A 23,763-nucleotide genomic window follows, 5' to 3' on the forward strand; every position below is an offset into this window, starting at 1 on the left:
GCCTCAGCTGATGGAAGAACTATCTACTTTGGTTCTCCGGTGGGAGAGTGACAACACTCAACACAAACAGAAAACATAAAAACCATTTTATTTGTTGACAAGACATCTTTTCAATATGAAAAAGCTGGGTTGTTGTTTTTTTAAAAAAGGTGAAGGGGAAAAGAGTGATAAAAAAGATGTAATGAGAAACGCAGACAGATGGAAGGGCAGCATGAAAAAGCAAGTGTTTTAGAGGAATAGACAAATGAGTGGCCAAAAAACCCCGAGATAACAAGCAAGAGACAGAAATAGGCAAGACAAGAGGAAGGGGACGTGAAGTCTTTGAAAACGGCACCCATTTGGGGCTGATGTAGGAACTATTGTCTTGTTCCACATTTCTTCTATGACAAATTTTCTGTACTGCTATCTGACTGTTTTCTACTTTAGGCTGGCACATCTTTTAAGAGGCAACTCTATAAAGTAGAGCAAAAAATAACTGGAAGGCAGAAAGTTGCTGCCATCTCTGAGCACCGATACGGTCTGGAATGAAGAGATAGAAAATGGCAATATTCCTCTTGTTGTGTGCCTTCAAGTTATTTCTGACTTATTGCAACCATAAGGTGAGCCTGTCAGCGTCTTCTTGGCCATGTTTGCTCAGAAGAGGGTTTTTGCCCTTCCCTTCTTCTGTGGCTGTGGCAGTATGACTTGCTCAAGTGGGTTTCAATGGGGATTCGAACCCTGGTCTTCCAGAGTTTTTGTCCAGGCTCTCACAAGGTCAAAAGCTGCCTCCTTCGGGGCTTTTAAAAAGGCAAGATAGAGAGCACAAGTTTTAAATAGTAATGATTTGACACATGTTTTGGCAGTGTCGGAAGTGGCAATGTCACCACTCCTCTCCCATTCTGTTGTGAGTTCAGATTTAAGAACAGACCAAAGGTATTTAGAGGGACAGATTCAAGTGGGAAATCGAGAGTGAAAGGAGCAAAGCAGAAGACACACACCATTTCTCCTAGTTTTCAGAAGTATTCAAAACACAGCTGTTGTCTCCTGGTTCCAGTAAATCCTGGAAAGAGATAACAAATTCTGCTTCTTCTATCCTGTAAGGCAGTGGTTCTCAACCTGTGTGTCCCCAGGTGTTTTTGGTCTACAACTTCCAGAAATCCCAGCCAGTTTACCAGCTGTTAAGGATTTCTGGGAGTTGAAGGCCAAAACATCTGGGGACCCACAGCTTGAGAACCATTGCTGTAAGGACTTTGGCTACAAACCTTAGTAACCTTCAAGTTGATCATGCCCATTATCCTATTCCTGACCAAGGATGACATACCTGACAGGTTCTGGGTTGAGAAAGGCTGATTAAAGGTCTTTACCGTATTACCTTTCAATTCCATTCACAATTAAGTACTCTTACACCCTTGTTCCCTCTTTAATAGCTCATGAATCAGATGTGCGGAAAGAGCAGAATGAGTAAAGAAGCTTCTCAAGTGTTGCAGAAACAGATTAAAATTAGCAAGAGGACACAGAAGAAAAGAGCCCAGGCCTTTCTAGATGTCAACTAAACCCTTGCCTCACCACTGACAACAGTGGCAAAAACTTATGGAAGTTTGAAGTCCAACAAAACCTGGAGCTGCTCTTCCAGGGAACCTTTCCTCACACACTAATCCCACTTAGCTACTGCAAAACACTGATCAGGATTAAATCTGTAGCAGGTGTAAGTTACACCAAGGAATATGTACACAAGAGCTAGGGCAACCCTCACTTGGTTTTGACATGGAGACTTCCCCTGCCTGCAAAAAGAGAAGGAAGGAGACAGTACAAGCTAGAGTAAAAGGAAAAAGGAACAGAACTTGGGAGATGCAATTTTTGTTTAATTTTTATTTTGTGCGGATTTATTTATTTAACTTTTAATTCATGAAATGATAGCAGGGTTAACCTCAAGCTTCCTCCTCAGCCTCTTCACCGAAATCCTCTTCTTCCTCAGCTGTGGCGTCCTGGTACTGCTGGTATTCGGAGACCAGGTCGTTCATGTTGCTCTCGGCCTCTGTGAACTCCATCTCGTCCATGCCCTCACCTGTGTACCAGTGGAGGAAGGCCTTGCGGCGGAACATAGCGGTGAACTGCTCGGAGATGCGCTTGAACAGCTCTTGGATAGCTGTGCTGTTGCCGATGAAGGTGACTGCCATTTTGAGACCTCGAGGAGGGATGTCGCACACGGCTGTTTTGACGTTGTTGGGGATCCATTCCACAAAGTAGCTGCTGTTCTTGTTCTGGACATTCAACATCTGCTCATCTACTTCTTTCATGGACATGCGTCCCCGGAATACAGCGGCCACAGTCAGGTAGCGCCCGTGACGGGGGTCGCAGGCTGCCATCATGTTCTTGGCATCGAATACTTGCTGGGTCAGCTCTGGTACTGTCAGGGCCCGATACTGTTGGCTTCCACGGCTGGTCAAGGGGGCAAAGCCAGGCATGAAGAAGTGGAGGCGAGGGAAGGGGACCATGTTGACCGCCAGCTTGCGGAGGTCGGCATTCAGCTGTCCAGGGAAACGGAGGCAGGTGGTCACACCGCTCATGGTGGCAGATACCAGGTGGTTCAGGTCGCCGTAGGTAGGAGTGGTAAGCTTGAGGGTCCGGAAGCAGATGTCGTAAAGGGCTTCGTTGTCAATGCAGTAGGTTTCATCTGTGTTCTCCACCAGTTGGTGCACTGAGAGGGTGGCATTGTATGGCTCTACCACTGTGTCGGAGACCTTGGGAGATGGCACCACACTGAAGGTGTTCATTATGCGGTCAGGGTACTCTTCCCGGATCTTGCTGATCAGTAAGGTGCCCATTCCTGAACCGGTTCCACCACCCAGAGAGTGGGTCAGCTGGAAACCTTGCAGACAGTCACAGCTCTCTGCTTCCTTCCTCACCACATCCAGGACTGAATCCACCAGCTCAGCACCTTCTGTATAATGCCCTTTGGCCCAGTTGTTACCAGCTCCACTCTGGCCTGGATGAGGCAGGAGAAGGTGAGAGAGAAAGCATGAGGCTTGGGCTATTGTAACTTCCTTAGATATAATATAGTTAGCTCCCATGCTAATCATTTTCCCATTCTACTAGCCTCTTAAAGCAATGAATTGGGGGAGGGACTGACTGATACTGCTCCCCACTTTCATGCTTTCTTAGCGGCTTCTGGGAATGAAGTCCAAACTATTTGGATAGCCTCAAAGTTTCCCATTCTCATATAAGGGGACTGCCCAATATGCGCTGGGACACTCACATGGCTAAGCCCTTTCATCATGGTAGCTCATCCCATCTAAAGGGTGCAAACACAGACAATTCTGAATGTTGCAATGAATAGCTTAACAGACACCCCATAATCCAGACATTCTCACAATTTGCTGGTACTTCAGTCTCCCTTGCACACATTTTGAAGCATAACACTTCATACTTGCTAAACCCAACATTTAGCTGTTTAGGCAACCTTAGACCATTTTACCTCTTCTGTCTCACAACAGCAGAGTTGATATGACTTAAAATGTCTTGGAAAGCAATCCTGTAAACTCCCCTCTCCCCCAAAATTTAACTATATGGCAGGAAAAGAGGGTGGGGTTCCATCTTACCAAATACGAAGTTGTCTGGTCGGAAAATCTGCCCAAAAGGTCCAGACCTCACGGAGTCCATAGTTCCTGGCTCCAAATCAACCAAAATGGCACGAGGGACATACTTGCCACCTGGACAGAAGAAGGGAGCACATTGTCTCAGATGTCACATTTTGAGCAACATAAAGCCCACCCCACCCCCAGCCCACTCCCAATTCCCAGCTCATCAGAAATTTGGATTGTGCTCCTGTTTTTTTGAATCCATACAAGGTTTTTAACTCTCTTGCCAAGTCCACCCAACATTCATTTATCCAATACCACTTGGCAAAAATGTTTAAAGGAGCGCAAGAATTCAACTTGTTGAGTTATTTTAGTAGTGCAGTCCCTATCCATGTACCAGTTTGATGCTGACCTTAATCCTATCTCTTTTATCTCTTCAACAGGACAGGTTTAAATACAAAGAGATAAGATCAAGGCTCTCAAGAAGCTGGTCATGGGCTTGAAATATTGAGATTACTAGTTATAATCCTGGAGAGTTTTCTTATTCTTTACACATAACTACAGCTGTCTACAATCAACAATAGACAGTAACTAATTCTAGAAGTGTTAGAAGACAAAGGAAGATGGCACTGAAAAGAAGATTATTAACCTAGGCAGCAAAACTATCAAGATGAAAATGTCAAAACAAGGGAAAGGCAAATGCTCACCAGTGGCTTCATTGTAGTAAACACTGATGCGATCAAGCTGTAGGTCACTGTCCCCATGGTAAGTCCCAGTGGGATCAATTCCATGTTCATCACTAATCACCTCCCAGAACTGCAGGGAAGAAAGAAAAACAAAACAAAAAAAGATGATTTTATGTTAGAAAGAGAGAATGCAGAACAGACATATCTAACAGCAGCTATGTAATTTAACTGTGAGGAGACACATCTGAACTATCACGTGGTTGGCTCATGTTCCCATTCATGGAAAGATCAGCTTCACCACAGTCAGAAGAAAATGTTGGTGTTGCAACTTCGTCCCCAAAAAGATTCTGAGAACAACTGCAAGTTTCACTTCTTTATGCTGTTTTTGTTGTAGCTCTGTGCCTTCAAGTTGTGGCAGCCCTATCATAGGGTTTTTTAAAAAATGTATTCAGACATTTGCCATAGACTTCCTCTGGGTGTATCAACCAGTGAGTTAGATGGCAGAGCAGGGATTCAATCCCTAGTCTCCAGAAAAACAGTCCTGCACTAAGCTACAATAACTCTCTCGACATCCCCAACTATACTGATAGCTAGCTTCAAACTGTGGTTGGCCAGACAACAAACTTCCACAAAATTGCTCAAAAGCCTTTAATATGCACCAATGTTCTGCTGTTTATATAATCACTATCTGGCCCTCAGGTTTGATCCAGGATTTCCTATGAAATGATCTACAGAGCAAAACCATTTTATTTAACATTGGTTTGAATCTGCATTAAATGGTCAGTGTAAATAGGTCCTAAGTTCTTTTACTTATGAGAAAATATGAGCCACATTTTTACATCAATAAGAGATAGCTCGCAGTCACCTGGTGCCCTCTAGATCAGGGATGGAAATGTTTCAACCCTCCAAATTGTTGCTGAACTGTTACTCCCAGCAGTATAAGCAAGAATACAAAAAGCCACATCTGCAGAACCACACAATTCCCATCCCACTTTCTGATGTCTGAAACTACAACTCTTTAATATTATCTACCACAGCTCAACAAAAAAGGACACTGTTCTCAGAATATGTGTATTTGCAGACTTTAGGCTACATAGGGAGTACACATGTGTCCAGAATGAATAACCCACCTCGTAAAAAGCACCAAATTATTCTTGCAAGTTCGTAGAACCCTGTTTTTATATTGCTTTTCCTAAATCTTTATCATTAGCCTGTCTTGAAGCAAACTTGTGCTACTACCTGGTACATTCAACATGCTCAGGATTTCAACCTCATGGCTCCCCCATGAGCCTTGGTAGCTGAGGATGATGGGAATTATCATCCAAATCCAGGCAGGAATTACCCCTCCCCCTCCCCACACACACACGGATACAAGGACCATCCTGTACTCCTGAGATCATTCAATGAAGATACTGCACCTAAAAACTTCTCTATCTCACCCAAGTTCTGTTATCTGGGGAGACCCCCTTTGTAGCATATCTCTTTGCATCTCCAATGCCCCCCTCCCCCATCCCAGCATACGTTTGGCCAGCTGCTTATATACAAGGCCTCTCCTTCCCCAGGCCTCTCCCTCTCACACAGCATGGCCTGGACAGATGGCAAGGGACTAAGGTTAAGCTGCTTGTATCCGGCCTCTGCCAATCAATTCTCCACGAGGGATTAGGGCTCCTTCTGGAAGCCCAAACTCCCAAGGCCCACACAGCAGGGGAGAAGAATCAGTTGCAGCAGGGCAGTATCCAACCAGGCCTGAAATGGCCATGTTTTTGCAGGGATATGAACACTCAGCCTCCTGGGAGGATTCAGTTCCAGAGATAGACCATATTGTCTCCTGGTCAGTCTCAAAGTGGCCAACTGCTTTTAATCCACAACAGGGCAAATATAGGGATGTTTCAAAGTTTACCAAAGAATCCTGAGGCTTCGTCTATGTGAAAGAAGAACAATGGGAGTCTTATTAAAATAGATAAAATGAAACCATGTTGTGGTGGTAATATGACTCATGATTTTTAAGAGGGTCAACAAATTGTAGTTCTCAAGGCTGCTTCTAAAATCTTTTTCCTCCTCAAAACTAGCAGTAGACAGCTTGCCCTGTTATTATTATGATGATTGCCACTTCTCAGATTTGTTTTTAGTTCTGGGAATTTTATGGCATCAAGTGTGGACTTTGTAGGGCCTCTCGCAGAGGAAAAAACTCCTACAGTTGCCCATCCCTGACCAAAGGCTATAGTTCTCAGAGAGGAGAAGAATTAGGCCCTGGGGCAGAGGTTCCTTTAAATACAAGGGCCATCCTATAAACAAAACAAGAGTAAAAGCAAAAAACATAGACACCCAGTCCATGTTTTCCCCAAGGATTGCAAGTTTTAATCCTTTCCAAAAAAAAATTCGTGTCAGAAGTGACTTGAGAAACCACAAGTCACTTCTGGTGTGAGGAAATGAAATTAAGAATTGGGCAAAGCTCTTCCTCTTTTGTGCTGCAACTACTCAAGACAAAACAGCAGACGTAGGCAGGGTTATATAGGATAAACACAGTCCAGTGTGCAAAGGGAGGCTGTGAATAAGATGGAATGGGATTGGAAAAGGTCCCCAAAAGTTAGACCTGAATCTCTATACAGCCAATTTTAATCTATATTCCTATCACTGGAATACTTCACTATGTATCTTGTATGTGTTTTAATAGTGTTTTATCTCTTGTTTTAATGATGTTGTGCCCAGCCTTGAGTCACAGGGAGAAGCAGGCAGTAAGTTTATTATATTATATTATGTTGTTATTATTATTATTATTATTATTATTATTATTATTCCACCAGGGGCCCATCCCTAATCCCATTACAGCTGTGAATTTGAAAATGGCCCTGGAGGTGAGTCTTCTGACTCACTTCCAGGTTATCCAGGACCAAAACAAAACCCCTTACTGTTGTCCTAGATTTATTTAGAAAGGATAATTATTTAGACGCTTAGAATATTTTTTTCCAAAAGCCAAGATGTTTTTTTGGGGGGTAGACTTAAAAAGAGGAGAGATGTGCAGGAATGGGGAAATTTTACACAGAAGAACTAGGTTTTCTTCTAATGCTGGAATGGATATAATTAAGGGCAAATGTGATCCTGAACATAATCTTTACTACTGTTATCAGGGGGCTACATACTTTCCTACACCAAGAAGCATCAAAAGCTATAGCAGCCCCACTTTAAAAAAATTCCTACACAATATCATGTCTAGAGCATGGCCCCAAATTCACAGGACTGGTATTTGTAACTTGGTTTCATGTATACACATCCAACAAAATATGGCCTCTCTAGACATTTTTTCAGGTCTTCCAGCATGACTGTATGATATTTCCAACCTGGAAGTCCTTCATTACAATAAGGCTTACTATTTTCCAAAGTTTGGGGGTATCCCCTTGGAAGTGCAGGATCTGGAGCTATACTGAATTTTGAGTCCCCCACTACCAATCCTAAAGCTAGAGAAGGGAAAGGTGTTCACTGAGGAAATGTGTGTTTGAGTTGAAACAAAACTACGTAAGGGCTATGTAACACCCTTGCATTTGTATCAACAATTCCCTCCTTCATTAACCACCCCACCCATCCAAATCCTTCATTACTTCATTTCCTTTAAGACGAATCCAGCAGGGAAGGAAGAGGACCATCTGTCCATACCCCATTGAGAACATGAATAGTGTTGGGGGGGGGGGGGGGGGAGGAAGGCGTTCCCTTCTTAAGATGCAGAACGATTTTATCACAAGGTTCAGGAAAACATAAGTCCCTCCCAACTCTGTTGCCTTGGCCTCCCCCCTTTAAGACCACAGCTGTGGGGACAAAATAAATTCCAAGCATTTTTCTATAGAAGGGTAATGGTTGACGAGAAGGACACAGGAGCCCGCTGGCCTCCCATCCACCCCTCTCTTATGCCCACAAAGGGACCTTGTTCAGAAGGAAAGAAGGCAGGATTGGAAAGGAGGAACACTAAGCAACTAAGCAGCATTGTCAAGCAAGATATTGATGTATCCTCTGTGAAATTTATTATCTTGCTGACAATGTCTGATCTCTTCTGACAAATCTAGCTTCCCAGGGTTTAGTAGATTTATTTTATTTTTCACTGCTCTAGAGACAGCAACTCAATTATCACTACCATAAAAAGGGTCAGGAACTTTTAGTTCCTGAGTGGTTTTAGTCTGTTCTGCAAATGTCATCTGCTAATAGTACTAACTATAGATGGATTTACACTGTAGAATTATTGCGGGCTGACACCCCTTTAACTCCCATGGTGCAACACAGTTGTCATTCAAGGTCTTTAGCCTTTTCTATCAAAGGAGTGTTGGTGCCTCACCAAACCACAAAATCTGGAATTCCATAGTATTAAGCCATGGCAGTTAAAGAGGTGTTAAAACTGCATTGCTTCAACAGTGTAGACCAGGCATGGGCAAACTTTGGCCCTCCAGGTTTTTCGGACTCCACTCCCTCAATTCCTAACAGCTGGTTGGCTGTTAGGAATTGTGGGAATGAAGTCCAAAACAATTGGAGAGCCAAAGTTTTCCCATGCCTGGTGTAGACACACCCTATGGAAGGTGTCTAGATACTGAAATCAAGCTACACTATCCAGGCAAGAAAGCCATCCTATTGACCAAAGATGTGCACTAGATTGATTTTCATGGTGATATACATGAAACCATGTTTGTGCGTTTTTTCACCAACCAGCCCTCTCATTCTCCCTTTAGAATTCTTCAGCTAAGTTGAGTTTAAGCCTGATATTGAGCCTAATATTAAGCCAGTTTGCCCGTACCTTGAGAAGTCAGACTTGGCCACAGTGGTCCACACTCTAGTTACATGTCATATAGATTACTGCAATGCGCTCTACATGGGGTTGCCTTTGAAGACTGTTTGGAATCTTCAATTGGTCCAACGGGTACAACCCCCCTGTTACGGCAGTTCCACTGGCTGCCAGTCTGCTACCGAGCACAATTCAGTGCTGGCTTTAGCCTATATAGCCCTAAACAGTTCCAGCCCAGTTTATCAGCCTGAATGTATCTTCCGCTATGAACTACTTTGGAGATTAAGATCATCTGGGGAAGCCCTGCTCTCGGTCCCACATCCCTCGCAAGCACAATTGATAGGGGCAAGGGCTTCTCAGTGGTGGCTCCTCAGCTGTGGAACTCTCTCCCTAGTGACATTAGATCAGCCCCCTCCCTCCTGGCCTTCCAAAGGAGAGTAAAAACCTGTCTCTGGGATCAGGATTTTGGAGAATAGCACAGTACAATAATATAATCGGAATATGATTACGGAACGGCCTTAGATTATGATTTTTGGGTGGTATGATTTTAATATTGAATGTAATTTTTAAATATTTAATATATATTGATTTAAATTCAATTGATTTTAAGCTTAATGTTTCTATGTGGTTAAGGTATTGAATCATTGCCATATGGAAGTCACTTTGAGTCTCCCTTGGGGTAGAGAAAGGCAGGGTATAAATAGGGTTAATCAGTAAACACTGGAAATGATCCATTAAAATATGAAGAGGTATCCTCAGGAAGAGGGTGATATGATAATGGCATCACACTGGTGGATCAATTGTGAACACTGTAAGAAAGGATATTAAAGAATGGGATTACGTCCAGAGAAGAATGAGTAAGATGATAAAAGACAGCTGGAAGCCAAATGCTATGATGAAGATATTAGGGAGTTTGGTAGGATTAGCTTGAGAAATGGAAGACCGAGAGATGACATGACAGCCATCTTCAAATATCTTGAAGGGATGCCCCGTAGAAGAAAGAGGAAACTTGTTTTCTGCTGCTCCAAAGACTAGAAGGGAGATCAATTGATTCAGTTGACAAGAAAAGAGACCCCACTTATACATTAGGAAAATGTTCTAGATACTAAGAGTTGTTTAAAAATGGGGGGAAATGCATTAAGATGTGATAAAGGTCCACTGGAGATATTTTAAAAGAGATGTTGAATTGCCATGTCTCAGTAGTGTTTGAGCTGTGTATGGCTGGGGGTTGGACTAGATGGCCACACACACACAAAGGAATCACATTTTTAATAGGTGCACTGGGGCAAAAAGACCTACCCCATGCCAGCATTATATCCTTCTTTCTTATCAGTTCAAGTATGTTTAAAGAACAAAGTGCAATGGAAATGTATCAACATAGTGACACCGCTAAAGCGTGTCTCCCCCGTTACTTAATAACAGACTATTTTGCTAAGAGGTAACTTTCTAACAAGTTAGCATGATAAACTTCTTTCCTTTCCAAGCTTCTAGTATTTGAATGGAAATGGTTAAAGCAGTGGTTCTCTACCTTTCTAAATCTGTGATCCCCAACCATAAAATTATTTTTGTTGCTACATCACAACTATTGTTATAAATTGTAATGCAAATATCTGATATGCAGAACGTATTTTCATTCACTGGACAAAATTTGGAACAAAATCCAATACACCCAAATTTGAATACTGGTGGGTCTGGGGGTTGGTTTTTGTCATTTGGGAGCTGTAGTTGGTGGGATTTATAGTCCACCTACAATCAAAAAGCATTCTGATCTCCACCAATGATGGAATTGAACCAAACTTGGCATACAGGACTCCCATGACCAAGAGGGTTTGGTGGGCATTGACCTTGAATTTTGGAGTTGTAGTTCACCTACATCCAAAGTGCACTGTGGACACAAACAATGATGGATCTGGACTAAACTTGGCATGAATACTCAATATGCCCAAATGTGAATACTGGTGGAGTTTGGAGAAAATGGACCTTGACATTTGGAAGTTGCAGACCTTGGCATTTGGGAGTTGTAGTTGCTGGGATTTATAGTTCACCTACAATCAAAGAGCATTCTGAATCCCTCCAACAATAGAATTGAGCCAAACTTCCCACACAGAACACCCATGACCAACAGAAAATACTGTGTTTTCTGGCAACCCCCCCCCCAGGGGTCCTGACCCCCAGGTTGAGTAACGCAAGGTTAAAGGGTCCTTTGTTTGGGGATCACAAGATAAACGGTGGGGGACGCAACTGGACTCAAGGCAATGCTGGTGCTTTCTCTGCAAAATAAACTGAGACCTAACCATGGCTCATATCAAGACTTGCCCTCAACCTATTTTTGAAGTTTTTTTGCACACAAGTATGTATGTCATTTCTCCAAAGCACGGAATTGCCCTAACCTACATACCAACCAGTTCTGTACATCTAACAGCATTGTTGCTTCTTCAGATTAATTCAGACTGGCATCTCAGCTAAGAAGCTGAGCGAAAAGCCATTTCGAGCTTCACCTATGCCATCAACTCGGTAGGTGGCATTGAGGGAGTTATAATCTTTCAGCCTCAACCCCGCCTCCCTCCAGCAATATGGGGATCAACCTACCGTTAAGTACTGCCAAGATAACGCAGGCGAGGCACCAAATAAACCTCAGGTATTACCCTGCACATGGGGATGATCTAATGTTTGCTGTAACCAGCATATGCACATGATCTCAAGAATGAGCTCATGGAGATTAATATTTAACATGCTGTAATTGCCATTTTGTTCTGGGAAACTTCAATTAAGGATTATGATCAGAGAAACATTTCATTTTTACTTACATCAGGTGACTTGGAAGATGCATGCAATCACACATTATAGATGCATTTAAACCCACAAGACCAAGGGTGTATCTAACACCAAGCATGGGCAAACTTTGGCCCTCTAAGTGTTTTGGACTTCAACTCCCACAATTCCTAACAGCCTACTGGCTGTTAGGAATTGTGAGAGTTGAAGTCCAAAACACTTAGAGGGCCAAAGTTTGCCCAGGCCAGATCTACATTATAGAATTAAGGCAGATTGACACCACTTTAGCTGCTATGGCTATGGCTTAATGCTATGAAACCCAAGAGTTGTAGTTTAGTGAGGCACCCACATTCTTTGGCAGAGGAAGCTAAATACCCTTTAAAACTGCAATTCCCATGTCTGCATAGCATTGAGCCATAGGAATTAATAGTGATGTCAAACTGCATTAATTCTGCCCCCATTTAATGCATGCAGACAGTCAAATTAATGCAGTTTGATATCACTTCCACTGGTGTGGCTTGATGCTATAGAATATTGGGAGTTCTAGTTTGGTGAGATGCCAGAACTCTTTGGCAGAGAAGGCTGAGGACCTTGTAAACCTACAACTCCCATGATTCCATATGCTTGAGCCATGGCAATTTAAAGTAGTATCAAACTGCATTAATTCTACAGTGCAGATGCACCCCTCGTTACATAGATTACCCTGTGCAGAAGAATAAAGAAGCTAATGTGCCCTTTTGGTAGAGAAGTGAAGATCTTTCTAGACCACTGCCTTGGCTTTAAATGGCTCCCTTGTTAGCCACAGAATCAATAGACTAGTTATAGCTGGCCAGCTCCAAGCATAATGGTCTCATCAATTATGGGAGCTCTGGGTGGGAGGATCGTTCAGGGAGGCATTAATCACACACAGCAAAGCTTTTCTCGTGACTTTCCTTGGATGTAATGCAAAATGAATCCTGGCGTTTGGTATTTAGAAAGCCTCCCTTCATATCATAAAGACTGGAATTACAAAGTGTTGCTTCTAGAAGCATGGAATAACTGATTGGACTTTAACAGCAATCCTCTTAGATGATTTATCCAAATGTAATGTAAGATCTTGCTTTTTAGCTACTTTGAAAAAGCATACCAGGCAGACTTGAGAGCAGACTAAGGACGGTCAGCCCTGGTTAGTCCTTTGATGGGAGACTACCAACCAGATGTTTTGGAACTAAAAATCCCATAAGCTCCAAATAGCACTGTGATTGGGAAAGCTGAATAGTTCCAAATATCTTGAGTGTATAATGATCTTAACAGATTAGAGAGATGGGCCAAAACTAACAAAATGAAGCTCAACAGGGACAAATGCAATGTACTTCACTTAGGCAGAAAAAATGCAAAGATACAGAATGGAGGATGCCTGCCTTGACAGCAGTATGTGTGAAAAAGATCTTGGGAGTCCTCATGGACAACAAGGTAACTATAAGCCAATAATGTCATGTGGCAGCAAAAACAGCCAATGGGATTTTGGCCTGCATAAATAGGAGTCTAGTGTCCAGATCCAGGGAAGTCATGCTACCCCTCATAGAATCATAGAATCAAAGAGTTGGAAGAGACCTCATGGGCCATCCAGTCCAACCCCCTGCCAAGAAGCAGGAATATTCTATTCTGACTTGATCAGACTACACATGGAATAACACTGTGTACAACTTTGGGTACTGCAATTGAAAGGAGATGTTGACAAGCTAGAATGTGTCCAGAGAAGGGCAACTAAAATTATCAAGGGTCTGGAGAACAAGCCCTATGAGGAGCAGCTTAAAGAGCTGGGCATTTTTAGCCTGCAGAAGAGAAGGTTGAGAGGAGACACTATGAAGGCCATGTATAAATATGTCAGGGGAAGTCATAGGGAGGAAGGAGAAGGCTTGTTTTCTGCTGTCCTGGAGGCTGGGATGCAGAACAATGGCTTCAAAGAAGATTCCACCTGAATGTTAGAAAGAATTTCTTAACTGTGAGAGCTGTTCAGTAGTGGAACTCTCTGCCTCGGAGTGTGGTGGAGGCTCCTTCTTTGGAGGCTATTAAGCAAAGGCTAGATGGTCATCTGTCAGGGGTGCTTTGAATGCGATTTTCCTGTTTCTTGGCAGGGGGTTGGGCTGGATGGCCCACGAGGCCTCTTCCAACTCAATGAGTCTATGAGTCTATGATTTGATTCTATACTGTGGAATGTGTACAGAAATACATCCAAATTCATCAATATTTTTTTTGAAAGAGTAATATTAAATGTCACTTTTTAAAAATGGGGATACATCTTTAATGGGGACTTTTACATAATGGAACAAAAAACCTCTCCAATAAAAATTTAGGTATTGTTTTCCCTCTCTGCTGTATACAGTTCAACTAAATTGGATTGAATGTGCTCGCTCAAAAAAAAAGGAATAAAAATGGGGGGGGGGGGTATTAAGGCAATGAACTAAAGATAAAATTTACATTAATATGAACCCTAGTTAAAATATAATTTTATTTAAAAGGTGGGGATAGAGCTTAGTTTTTTTTGTTTTAGTTGGTAGTGATGGGTGGGTGGGGCAAGGGGTAGAATATTAGGGGCACTTTTGTACCAAATTATTTTAATGTTTTTATTTTAGAGTATTTGCTGTTTCTAATGTATTGTGAAAATTTAGTAAAAATTGGGAGGAAAAGCTCAAAAGGCATGTGCGTAAAATCCAGCTGTCTCCAACGCCCTATGATTTTCCCCATTCAATGATTCTAATTTCTTTGTCTGCAAATCTGTGCCAACAAGAAAAAAATCCCTCTGGCTGGCTCAGTCGCACCAAACACACCCAAAGCTCTGCAGATCCATAAATTTTTAAATACACCAATGGATGTGGGGAAAAGAAAGCTCACCCCAATGCAGACCCAACCAGACAGGAAGCTGCAGAGACACACTCCAAAAAAAGAGTCAACCCAAGCATTTGTTAGGGTTGGCAGTGGCCAAGGATTCCACAGAAAGGGGTGGTATGCAGCTGTGGCTGGAATCCTTTGTTTCAAGAGAAAGAGGAGGGGAGGAAAGGGAGAGGATTCTTAAAATATGGGATGCTGATGCTGATTTAGTAGAAAGATCTGGTACCCAAGCAGATTCCCCTTCCTTATTGGGGCAGGGATCCTCTTTTTTATTCATCAGGTGCCAGATCTGCAGGGTGAACACACCCTCCTGCATACCAAAGCGAAGAGGATGAAGTGTGCCGCAATGTAGGTCATGCAGAGGTGAAGGAGGGTGGGGCAGATAGGAAATATCTATGAAGATCTCTCCTAGTCCTTGTCTGCAATGCAAAAAAACTCCTTTTCTAGAAGCCAGTGATGGAACAGTTATCTATAAGTACCAAAGATTAGGATGTATTTTACAGCCCATCCCAAAATTCTCACCATCCCAATCCCCACAAATCTTACAGATCGAAATCCTACAGATCTAAACTGATTGCCCCTATTCTGTAATTAATAATCCCGACATTTGTCTAATCAACTACTGTATTTCTTATATTCCAAGACACACCTTTTCTCCCATCTCTAAAAATGGGGTGTGGTCGTATGTATATTTTGGTTTGAGGTGGTACTTCAATTAAAAGGCGTCTTATAATCAATTGCATCTTGGAATTGAAGAAATATAGTAAAATATATTTCAAATCAAACAATAACCAGTTGCTAAACAACAAAATGCCACGCCTTCCTATATTCTATTACAGTCTAGTGTCATCAAAAAGATAGGGCTAATGCAGACAAGGTTTGGCCCCAAAAGTAGACAATGCTCCTTTAGATACAATCCCATAAATGTTTAAGATATTGTCCTATACGAAGGAATAGTTGTTAAGTTATTTAATGACAGTAATGTCCTCTGCCCATCACAATGACATACTCCTCTAATAGGATTCTGATAAAATAAAATACAGAATCATATATCCATACAAAAATAACTAAGTTGGCAAAGGAGCTATATTGAAACCCAATTCTATCAGTATCATCCTAACCCCCAAAATGATTTTTTTTTCCTAATAGGAATTTTGATGATTTTGTGTGATTCTAACAATTAATTTTATTTTGATATTTTTATGCTGTTGGTTGTTAATTGCATTTTTGGACATTTTGAGCAGCTATGGATTTAAATTAAGAGAGGCGAGACAGGATTATGATGATAATGATAATAGATGCTCACAAAAAGGATATCTGGAACATTAGTATGTAGGGAAAAAATCTCATCAGATTATTGTTGCATTCCTTCATTAAGAGAACAAAAAATAGAGAAAACACCCACCAATGCAATGCAGTTTGGGGTGTGGATTTCTGCAGACAATGCTTTGGAGCACTGCTGAATTGTTTGTGCCAAATGGGGAATTATTATGTGAATACTAAAATCTGTACCAGTCTTAAATGCCTGTATCTGCAATGGATCATTTCATGTTAATTTGACTTATCATAAAGCAAGACCAGTACCAACTACCTTATGGATAAGTACTGATATATCAGAGCTCATCCTTCAAATCTTTGTTTATTTTATTTTGCTACTTTATGTATTTTATTCTGATGAAATTTTGTTGCTTGCATTTTGTATTTTTTTGCCATATTGTTTCTTTGGGCTTTCAGGGAGATGGTGGTGGGGTATAAATAAAGATTATTATCATTATTATTATTGTTATTGGTAGTTGATATATAAATTGTGAGCAGATGTGAATAGAGAAGAGATGGACTATAAAAACAATATTCTATTCACCAGCCTTTGTAATGTAAGTGCTTTGCAATCTTAACACAGTTATCATATTGCCAAACCATTAAAATAGCTTAATGGCTATTAAAGTGACCACTGATTTAAAAAATATAGAAATATGGAAGTTGTTTTCCTTCCAACTTTTGATTTTTATACCTAGCCTTATCTTCACCATCGGATTGTGGCAAAAATGGTAACAAAGGAAGCTGTTGCCATTATTTAAAGCAAGCAGAGGTTACACATTCTTGTTGCCAATGGGGAAAACAAGATAAAGAAAGCCATCAATTGAATGCAGAGATGAACCTATTATTTTGTATAAGGTTAAGACAAAAATGAGACTAAGGGGGAAAGCTCTGGTACATCCATGTTATGCATTTTGTACCATCGTATGCTTGTGCATAGAGAAAAAGATGGAATATGTCTAGAAAAAGGATCTAATCTGGCACAAAACCAAATACATGGGTTTTTGTTTAGTGGGGTACTTTGGTGCGGGGGATATATTTAAGGAACCGAATGTGAAAGGCAGGCTGAGATGCCTGTCTGCCATTGTTGAGACTGCTGCTTTAGGAGACACGCCTTAAAGCCCTGAGTGTCTCTTGCCTATAAATAAAACTGTTATCCTTGGTTTCAAGGAAAGGGCTGCCTATAGGAAAGCCCTGTAGAAGAGCAATTGAGCCTGGCTTCGAGCCAGTTCAAGAGCCATGCGCACCCGCCAGCACTACAGCGTGGAGTCAGGGAGCCATTTTAGGATGGCTGGGAGCCAGCTTGGAGATGACCGGGCTCCCCTTTTTGCTTGGAAAGGGACTCTTGCAATGGAGGTATGCGAAATAGGGGGGAGAAACATGCAGAACAAAGGAACGCATGATAGGCGAAAACTGAGCGCGGCAACATTTTTATGCTACGACCTGCAACCACTCCTTACTAGAAAGTCCCACCCAACTAGCAGCCATTGCAGATAACGGTCCATCCTTGCTAGTATAAAATGGCTCTACACCAGGCATGGGCAAACTTCGGCCCTCCAGGTGTTTTGGATTCAACTCCTGCAATTGCAGGAGTTGAATCCAAAACACCTGGAGGGCCGAAGTTTGCCCATGCCTGATCTACACTGTAGAATTAATGCAATTTGCTACCCAACATGGTAGTAGTCATCACCACGCCCAGATTGGCTAAAACCTCATCCATTTAGACTGCCACCAAGATCCAGGATACATCTACACAGCATAAATTGTGGGATTTGCAGCTTGTGGAGTCACCAGAGAAGGCTAAACTATAATGATTCAAGAGCACTGAGCCATGGGCAGACACATGGGGATCAAACTGCATTCATTCTACAATACGGATATTTGCCTCTGTGGAAACAGCAACCCTTTTTAAAAGGGGAACGAAACTATGGAATAACAGGGAGAAGGCTCAAGGGAAAAATATATTTCCAGGCAGGAATGCAAAAGAGGGAAGTGGCAAGGAGGGCGCTGGCCCTTGAGCCATGTGCTCGCTGCCTGCAGACAAAGAAGGGCGGAAAAAAGAGAGGGGCGGGTCATACAGAAAAAGGGGGACGGGCCATTGGCGGCAAACATGGCATCCGCTCATCAGTAAAAGGGGAAGGAAATGGCGGGGAGGAAGAGAAAAGCCAAACCTCTGGATTCCATGTCTCAAGTCACATATTTATACAAACTGAGATATAGAGAATGCAGCTCTCTTTTGACCCTGTTGGAAGGCCTCGTTGACACAGTTTTAGCTGCCATTGAATCACGAGAGTTGTAGTTTTAGAAGGTCTTTAGCCTTCTATGGTGTGTCACCAAGCCACAAATCTCATTGTATTGAACCAAGGCAGTCCAAGTGCCCTCAAACTGCATTAATTCTATAGTGTAGAGACCCCAAAGCTGTGCAAAAAACTCATTTTCAATTGGGGGGGGGGGGAGATATTGTAAACGAGAAGGGTAAAAGGAAGGAGAGTTGGATCCTAAACATTAGTTTTGGGGGGAAGGAGGGGTTACATAAAAGCTGAGCTTTGTGGCATGCATGTGTGAATGTATCACAAGTGTGGCCACAACATATACATACATACATATATATATATATATACACACAAACACATATATTTTTGTGTGTGGGTGTGTGTGCATACTAACCATCCCCTGCCATGCATTGCTGTGTCCCAGTCTGCGTATGTGTATATGTGTGTATATATATTTGTGTCTATGTGTATATATGTGTGTTTGCATATATATGTGTGTGTGTGTGTGTGTGTGTGGTTTTGCGCATGTGTTGTAATATATTTTTTATTTTTTGGCTTTTTAAGTCTCTTCCACTGTGTTTTTCAGTATTTTTATGAGTGATGGTCACTTGCTGGCTTGATAGGTGTATTGTTTCCGAATTTGGTGTCAATTAATCCAGTGGTTTTAGAGCTATGCTAATCCCACAAACGAACACTACATTTTTATTTATATAGATTCTCTCTCTCTGTGTGGATACATATATCAAAATGAAGGGAATTTAATCTCCTTAAAGGAGGGATTGTTAAGAGAAGCCATTTTGCTCATGAAGCCATTTAGGAAGGAATCTCTTTGCAAAATAATATATATATAGGGCATCCCCTCAAAAATGTATACACCCGTAATAGCTTATAATTTGGGGTTATTACATTATGCTGGATGTGTGTTAATATAATATGGTCACCGTGTGTGTGTGTGTGTGTTTGTAGATATATGTATGTGTGTATTATTTATTTATTTATTTACTTACTATATTTGTATACCGCCTTTCTCTGCCCATAGGCGACTCGAGGCAGTTATTTTACTATTATACTATATTCTCTCTCTCCACAGACACATACACGCAAATGATGGGAACAGATTTTCCTTAAAGGAAGGGAGGTAGAAAAGCAGTCTGGAAGCAAGTCAGTTGAGAAATGTGGAACAAAGACCAAATATAGCCATTTATAATACTGGATTATTTTTCTTCCCCCCCCCCCCCCCCAATAATATTTATTTATTTACTTACTATATTTATACACCACCCCTCTCAGCCCAGAGGTGACTCTGAGCGGATTATTATTTTCTTTTATTTTCCTATTCCTCCCCCCCCCCCAAAAAAACACACATACCCATAAACACCCTAAATATTAGAAAGTGTCACTTGAGAGAGACTGCAAGGTCAATTTGTGCAGCAACAACCATCTGAAAAATCTGTCAAAACATTACAATTTAAGATGGAATTTGTAACTGGTTAAACCGTTCTTATGACATGTATCATTCAATATAAATGTATGCAACTTAAGTGTTCATAACTATTATCAGTTGGATATCAGGGTGTACATCAGGCAGGGGCAAACTTGGCCCTTCTAGTTTTTTTGGACTCCAACTCCCACAATTCCTAACAGCCTCAGACCCCTTCCTTTCCCCCCTCAGCCGCTTAAGCCAAAGTTTGCCTATACCTGGTGTACACCCTGTATATATTAGTAGCAATACTATTAATAACACTAACGTTATCTTTATTATTTTTGAGCTGGTTATAAAAAAGCTCTTCTATGGATCCGAATAGCTCAAAGAAATGGACATCATCTGCTTTGGCTATAAATCTTTTCCTCCATACTTAAGTGTCACTAAATAACAGTTCCTTAACTACTTAATAACGAGTTTATTGGTGTCTCTGAAGCAGTTTTAAAATAAGACACATTGTATTTCCCAAGTAGGCACTTTTTTTCCTTTTGAGGAACACATGCCTGGCTTTTGGCTTTTCTTTTTGTTTGGGATTTATAGGGTTTTTTTGGCTTTGGCTTCAAACTACAAGAAAGGAGATTCCATCTGAACATTAGGAAGAACTTCCTGACTGTGAGAGCCGTTCAGCAGTGGAACTCTCTGCCCCGTGGCTTTTCTTTTTGTTTGGGATTTATAGTTTCTTTGGCTTTGGCTTCAAACTACAAGAAAGGAGATTCCATCTGAACATTAGGAAGAACTTCCTGACTGTGAGAGCCGTTCAGCAGTGGAACTCTCTGTCCCGTGGCTATTCTTTTTGTTTGGGATTTATAGTTTCTTTGACTTTGGCTTCAAACTACAAGAAAGGAGATTCCATCTGAACATTAGGAAGAACTTCCTGACTGTGAGAGCCGTTCAGCAGTGGAACTCTCTGCCCCGTGGCTTTTCTTTTTGTTTGGGATTTATAGTTTCTTTGGCTTTGGCTTCAAACTACAAGAAAGGAGATTCCATCTGAACATTAGGAAGAACTTCCTGACTGTGAGAGCCGTTCAGCAGTGGAACTCTCTGCCCCGTGGCTATTCTTTTTGTTTGGGATTTATAGTTTCTTTGACTTTGGCTTCAAACTACAAGAAAGGAGATTCCATCTGAACATTAGGAAGAACTTCCTGACTGTGAGAGCCGTTCAGCAGTGGAACTCTCTGCCCCGTGGCTTTTCTTTTTGTTTGGGATTTATAGTTTCTTTGGCTTTGGCTTCAAACTACAAGAAAGGAGATTCCATCTGAACATTAGGAAGAACTTCCTGACTGTGAGAGCCGTTCAGCAGTGGAGCTCTCTGCCCCGTGGCTATTCTTTTTGTTTGGGATTTATAGTTTCTTTGACTTTGGCTTCAAACTACAAGAAAGGAGATTCCATCTGAACATTAGGAAGAACTTCCTGACTGTGAGAGCCGTTCAGCAGTGGAACTCTCTGCCCCGTGGCTTTTCTTTTTGTTTGGGATTTATAGTTTCTTTGACTTTGGCTTCAAACTACAAGAAAGGAGATTCCATCTGAACATTAGGAAGAACTTCCTGATTGTGAGAACCGTTCAGCAGTGGAACTCTCTGCCTCGGAGTATGGTGGAGGCTCCTTCTTTGGAAGCTTTTAAACAGAGGCTCGATGGCCATCTGTCGGGGGTGCTTTGAATGCAATTTTCCTGCTTCTTGGCAGAATGGGGTTGGACTGGATAGCCCATCAGGTCTCTTCCAACTCTATGTGTCACCAAACTACAAATCCCAGGACTCCACACCCTTTAGCCATGGCAGTTAATAATGGGAGCAAGCTGCATTCATATTACAATGGAGAGGCTACTCATTGTTGCTCCAACTCCAACCCTTTATGTGTGTTTATTACAAAGAGACTGTAGAGCAATGGTTAAAAGATATTGATAAGGTATATAGAGATAAAGCCCGCTATTTTCACCCCACACTTCAGAGCCTCGTGCGGGAAACCTCATGCCTTTTTCTCCCCTCCCACTTCCTTTAGCAAAAAAAAAATTCAAATCCCTCCTCCTGGTTGCAGCTCCTTGGCGCTAAAAACGTTAAGGAGGACGTTAGTTGGCGGGGAATTGGGGGCGCCTTCCCTCCCTTTTCACCACCTGAATGCATGTTAAGAGGAAGCGAACCCCACGCCCCTTAAGTAACGCCGTTCCTTTGGGAGAGGTAACGCGTTACATTGTTAAAAATAGTTAAACGGAAGGAAAGAACTTGGGAGATATGGAGAAAGCGCTGTGATTATGGGAGGAAGCAAATTCCACGCCAGTTAAGTAACGCCGTTCCTTCTGGAAAAGCAACGCGTTACTTTCCGTTGCAAAGTAGTTAAATAAGGAAAAACACTGGAGATATTTGGGGAAAATGTGCTTTTGGAAGCAAATTCCACGCCCTTTAGGAGGAAGTAACGAGTTACTTTCCATAGCAGAGTAGTTAAGCGGGAGAAAGAACACCTTGGAGATTGGGAAAACGCTGTGATTATAGGGATGGGAAAGAGGAAGCATAATGGCGCGTTCTTATTTAACGTCGTTCCTTTTCACAGCGTTTGGATCTCGTTGCCGCCCCACCCAGCTTTCCTTTACCCCTTCCCCCTCCCCCCAAAGACAATGGCTTTGCAATAGGCGAGCGTTTTGTACGGAACGGAAGCAGCGTTACAGCCCCACGTTCCTTTCCTTGTCGTTGAAAGGAATTAAAACGAGTCCTTCCCCTCCCAAGCCAATATTTTAAATCCAATGCGCCCGCCCCCCCAAGAAAAATGACTTTGCAATAGGAAAGCGTTTTGTAAGGAACGGAAGCAGCGTTACAGCCCCACGTTCCTTTCCTTGTCGTTGAAAGGAATTAAAACGAGTCATCCCCCTCCCACGCCAATATTTTAAATTTAATGTGCGCGCCCCCCCAAAGAAAAATGACTTTGCAATAGGAGAGCGTTTTGTAAGGAACGGAAGCAGCGTTACAGCCCCGGAAGCAGCGTTACAGCCCCACCTTCCTTTCCTTGTTGTTGAAAGGAATTAAAACGAGTCCTTCCCCTCCCAAGCCAATATTTTACATCCAATGTGCAGCTCTGCCGACTACTTCCTTTCGGCCACATTTTAAAATAATAATCTCCTGAATTATGAAAAATTATATTGCTTGAATTACTTTTCTTTTTTTGCAACCCCAATTTAATAATATATACCTCAATGACCCATCCTCACCTTTGCACCGATCTGGTTACCACATTGCCCAGCTTGAATGTGCACGATTTCCCTCATCTTTGCCTGGCTTTCAAAACACTTTCCCCCCTCTTAATTACTTTTCCCTCGTTCCTTTCTGCTTCAGAGGCGCGCCGCTCCTTTAAGACTCAGAACGTTGGGGAGCTCAAGGTTCGATCCTCCGAAGGCGACGCAGAGGGAAGGCAGGAAGGCGGGCCGGGCGCCCAGACAAAGGTTTTATAAACTGGCGGGCGGTCCGCGCTCCCATTGGCCCGCGGGCGTCAGGAGCGGCGTTCTGATTGGACGGCGGCGGAAAGAGACACGTAGCGGGAGAGGGAGGGGGCTTCGGAGCAGAGCTGGGTGTGGCAGCAGGCGCAGCAATGGGGAAAGTGGGAGGGGGGCACTGCAGCTCTCCCTTTTGTTGGGAGAAGACGGGCGCCATTGCATGGGGGTTTGCACTAGCCCACATGGTGGTGGTCCTCGCCACGCCTAGACCAGGGTAAAACATCACCCAAGGTCCAAGATGCATCTACACTGCAGAATGAATGCGGTTTGATACTGCTTTAACTGCTAAGTTGGTGAGGTACCAGTACTCTTTGTCACAGAAGGCTACAGACATTGTAAAATCCCATTCTTCCATGGCAAAATAATGGCTCACAATCAAAAACATGGCAAATATACAATAATAAAATCTAGGTTCTTGTGGGTTTTTTCGGGCTATAGGGCCATGTTCTAGAGGCATTTTCTCCTGACGTTTTGCCTGTATCTATGGCAAGCATCCTCAGAGGTAGTGAGGTCTGCTGGAAGTAGGACAATGGGTTTATATATCTGTGGAATGACCAGGGTGGG

The 23,763-nt window shown here is 42.3% G+C and overlaps 1 protein-coding gene across 1 annotated transcript; it reads right to left on the reverse strand.

The window, feature by feature from the left end:
- Positions 1 to 616: 616 nt before the first annotated feature.
- TUBB (tubulin beta class I) lies at positions 617 to 23,148 on the reverse strand. Its single transcript, XM_060759396.2, has 4 exons — positions 22,918 to 23,148; positions 4,265 to 4,373; positions 3,579 to 3,689; positions 617 to 2,965 (listed from the first exon to the last, which is right to left on the reverse strand). Exons 1-4 carry the CDS (start codon positions 22,972 to 22,974, stop codon positions 1,908 to 1,910), a joined length of 1,335 nt encoding a protein of 444 aa, XP_060615379.1. The 5' UTR covers positions 22,975 to 23,148; the 3' UTR covers positions 617 to 1,907.
- Positions 23,149 to 23,763: the final 615 nt, after the last annotated feature.

Source organism: Anolis sagrei, chromosome 2 (genome assembly GCF_037176765.1).
Source record: "Anolis sagrei isolate rAnoSag1 chromosome 2, rAnoSag1.mat, whole genome shotgun sequence".
NCBI classification, from domain to species: Eukaryota; Metazoa; Chordata; class Lepidosauria; order Squamata; family Dactyloidae; genus Anolis; species Anolis sagrei.

Excerpts from the sequence above, each read along its gene's own strand:
- TUBB (XM_060759396.2), bottom strand. The coding sequence starts at position 22,974 with ATGAGGGAAATCGTGCACATTCAAGCTGGGCAATGTGGTAACCAGATC. Across the intron at positions 3,690-4,264 it reads TTACTACAATGAAGCCACTG|GTGGCAAGTATGTCCCTCGT; the intron begins GTGAGCATTTGC and ends TCTTCTGTCCAG. Across the intron at positions 2,966-3,578 it reads ACCAGACAACTTCGTATTTG|GCCAGAGTGGAGCTGGTAAC; the intron begins GTAAGATGGAAC and ends TGCCTCATCCAG.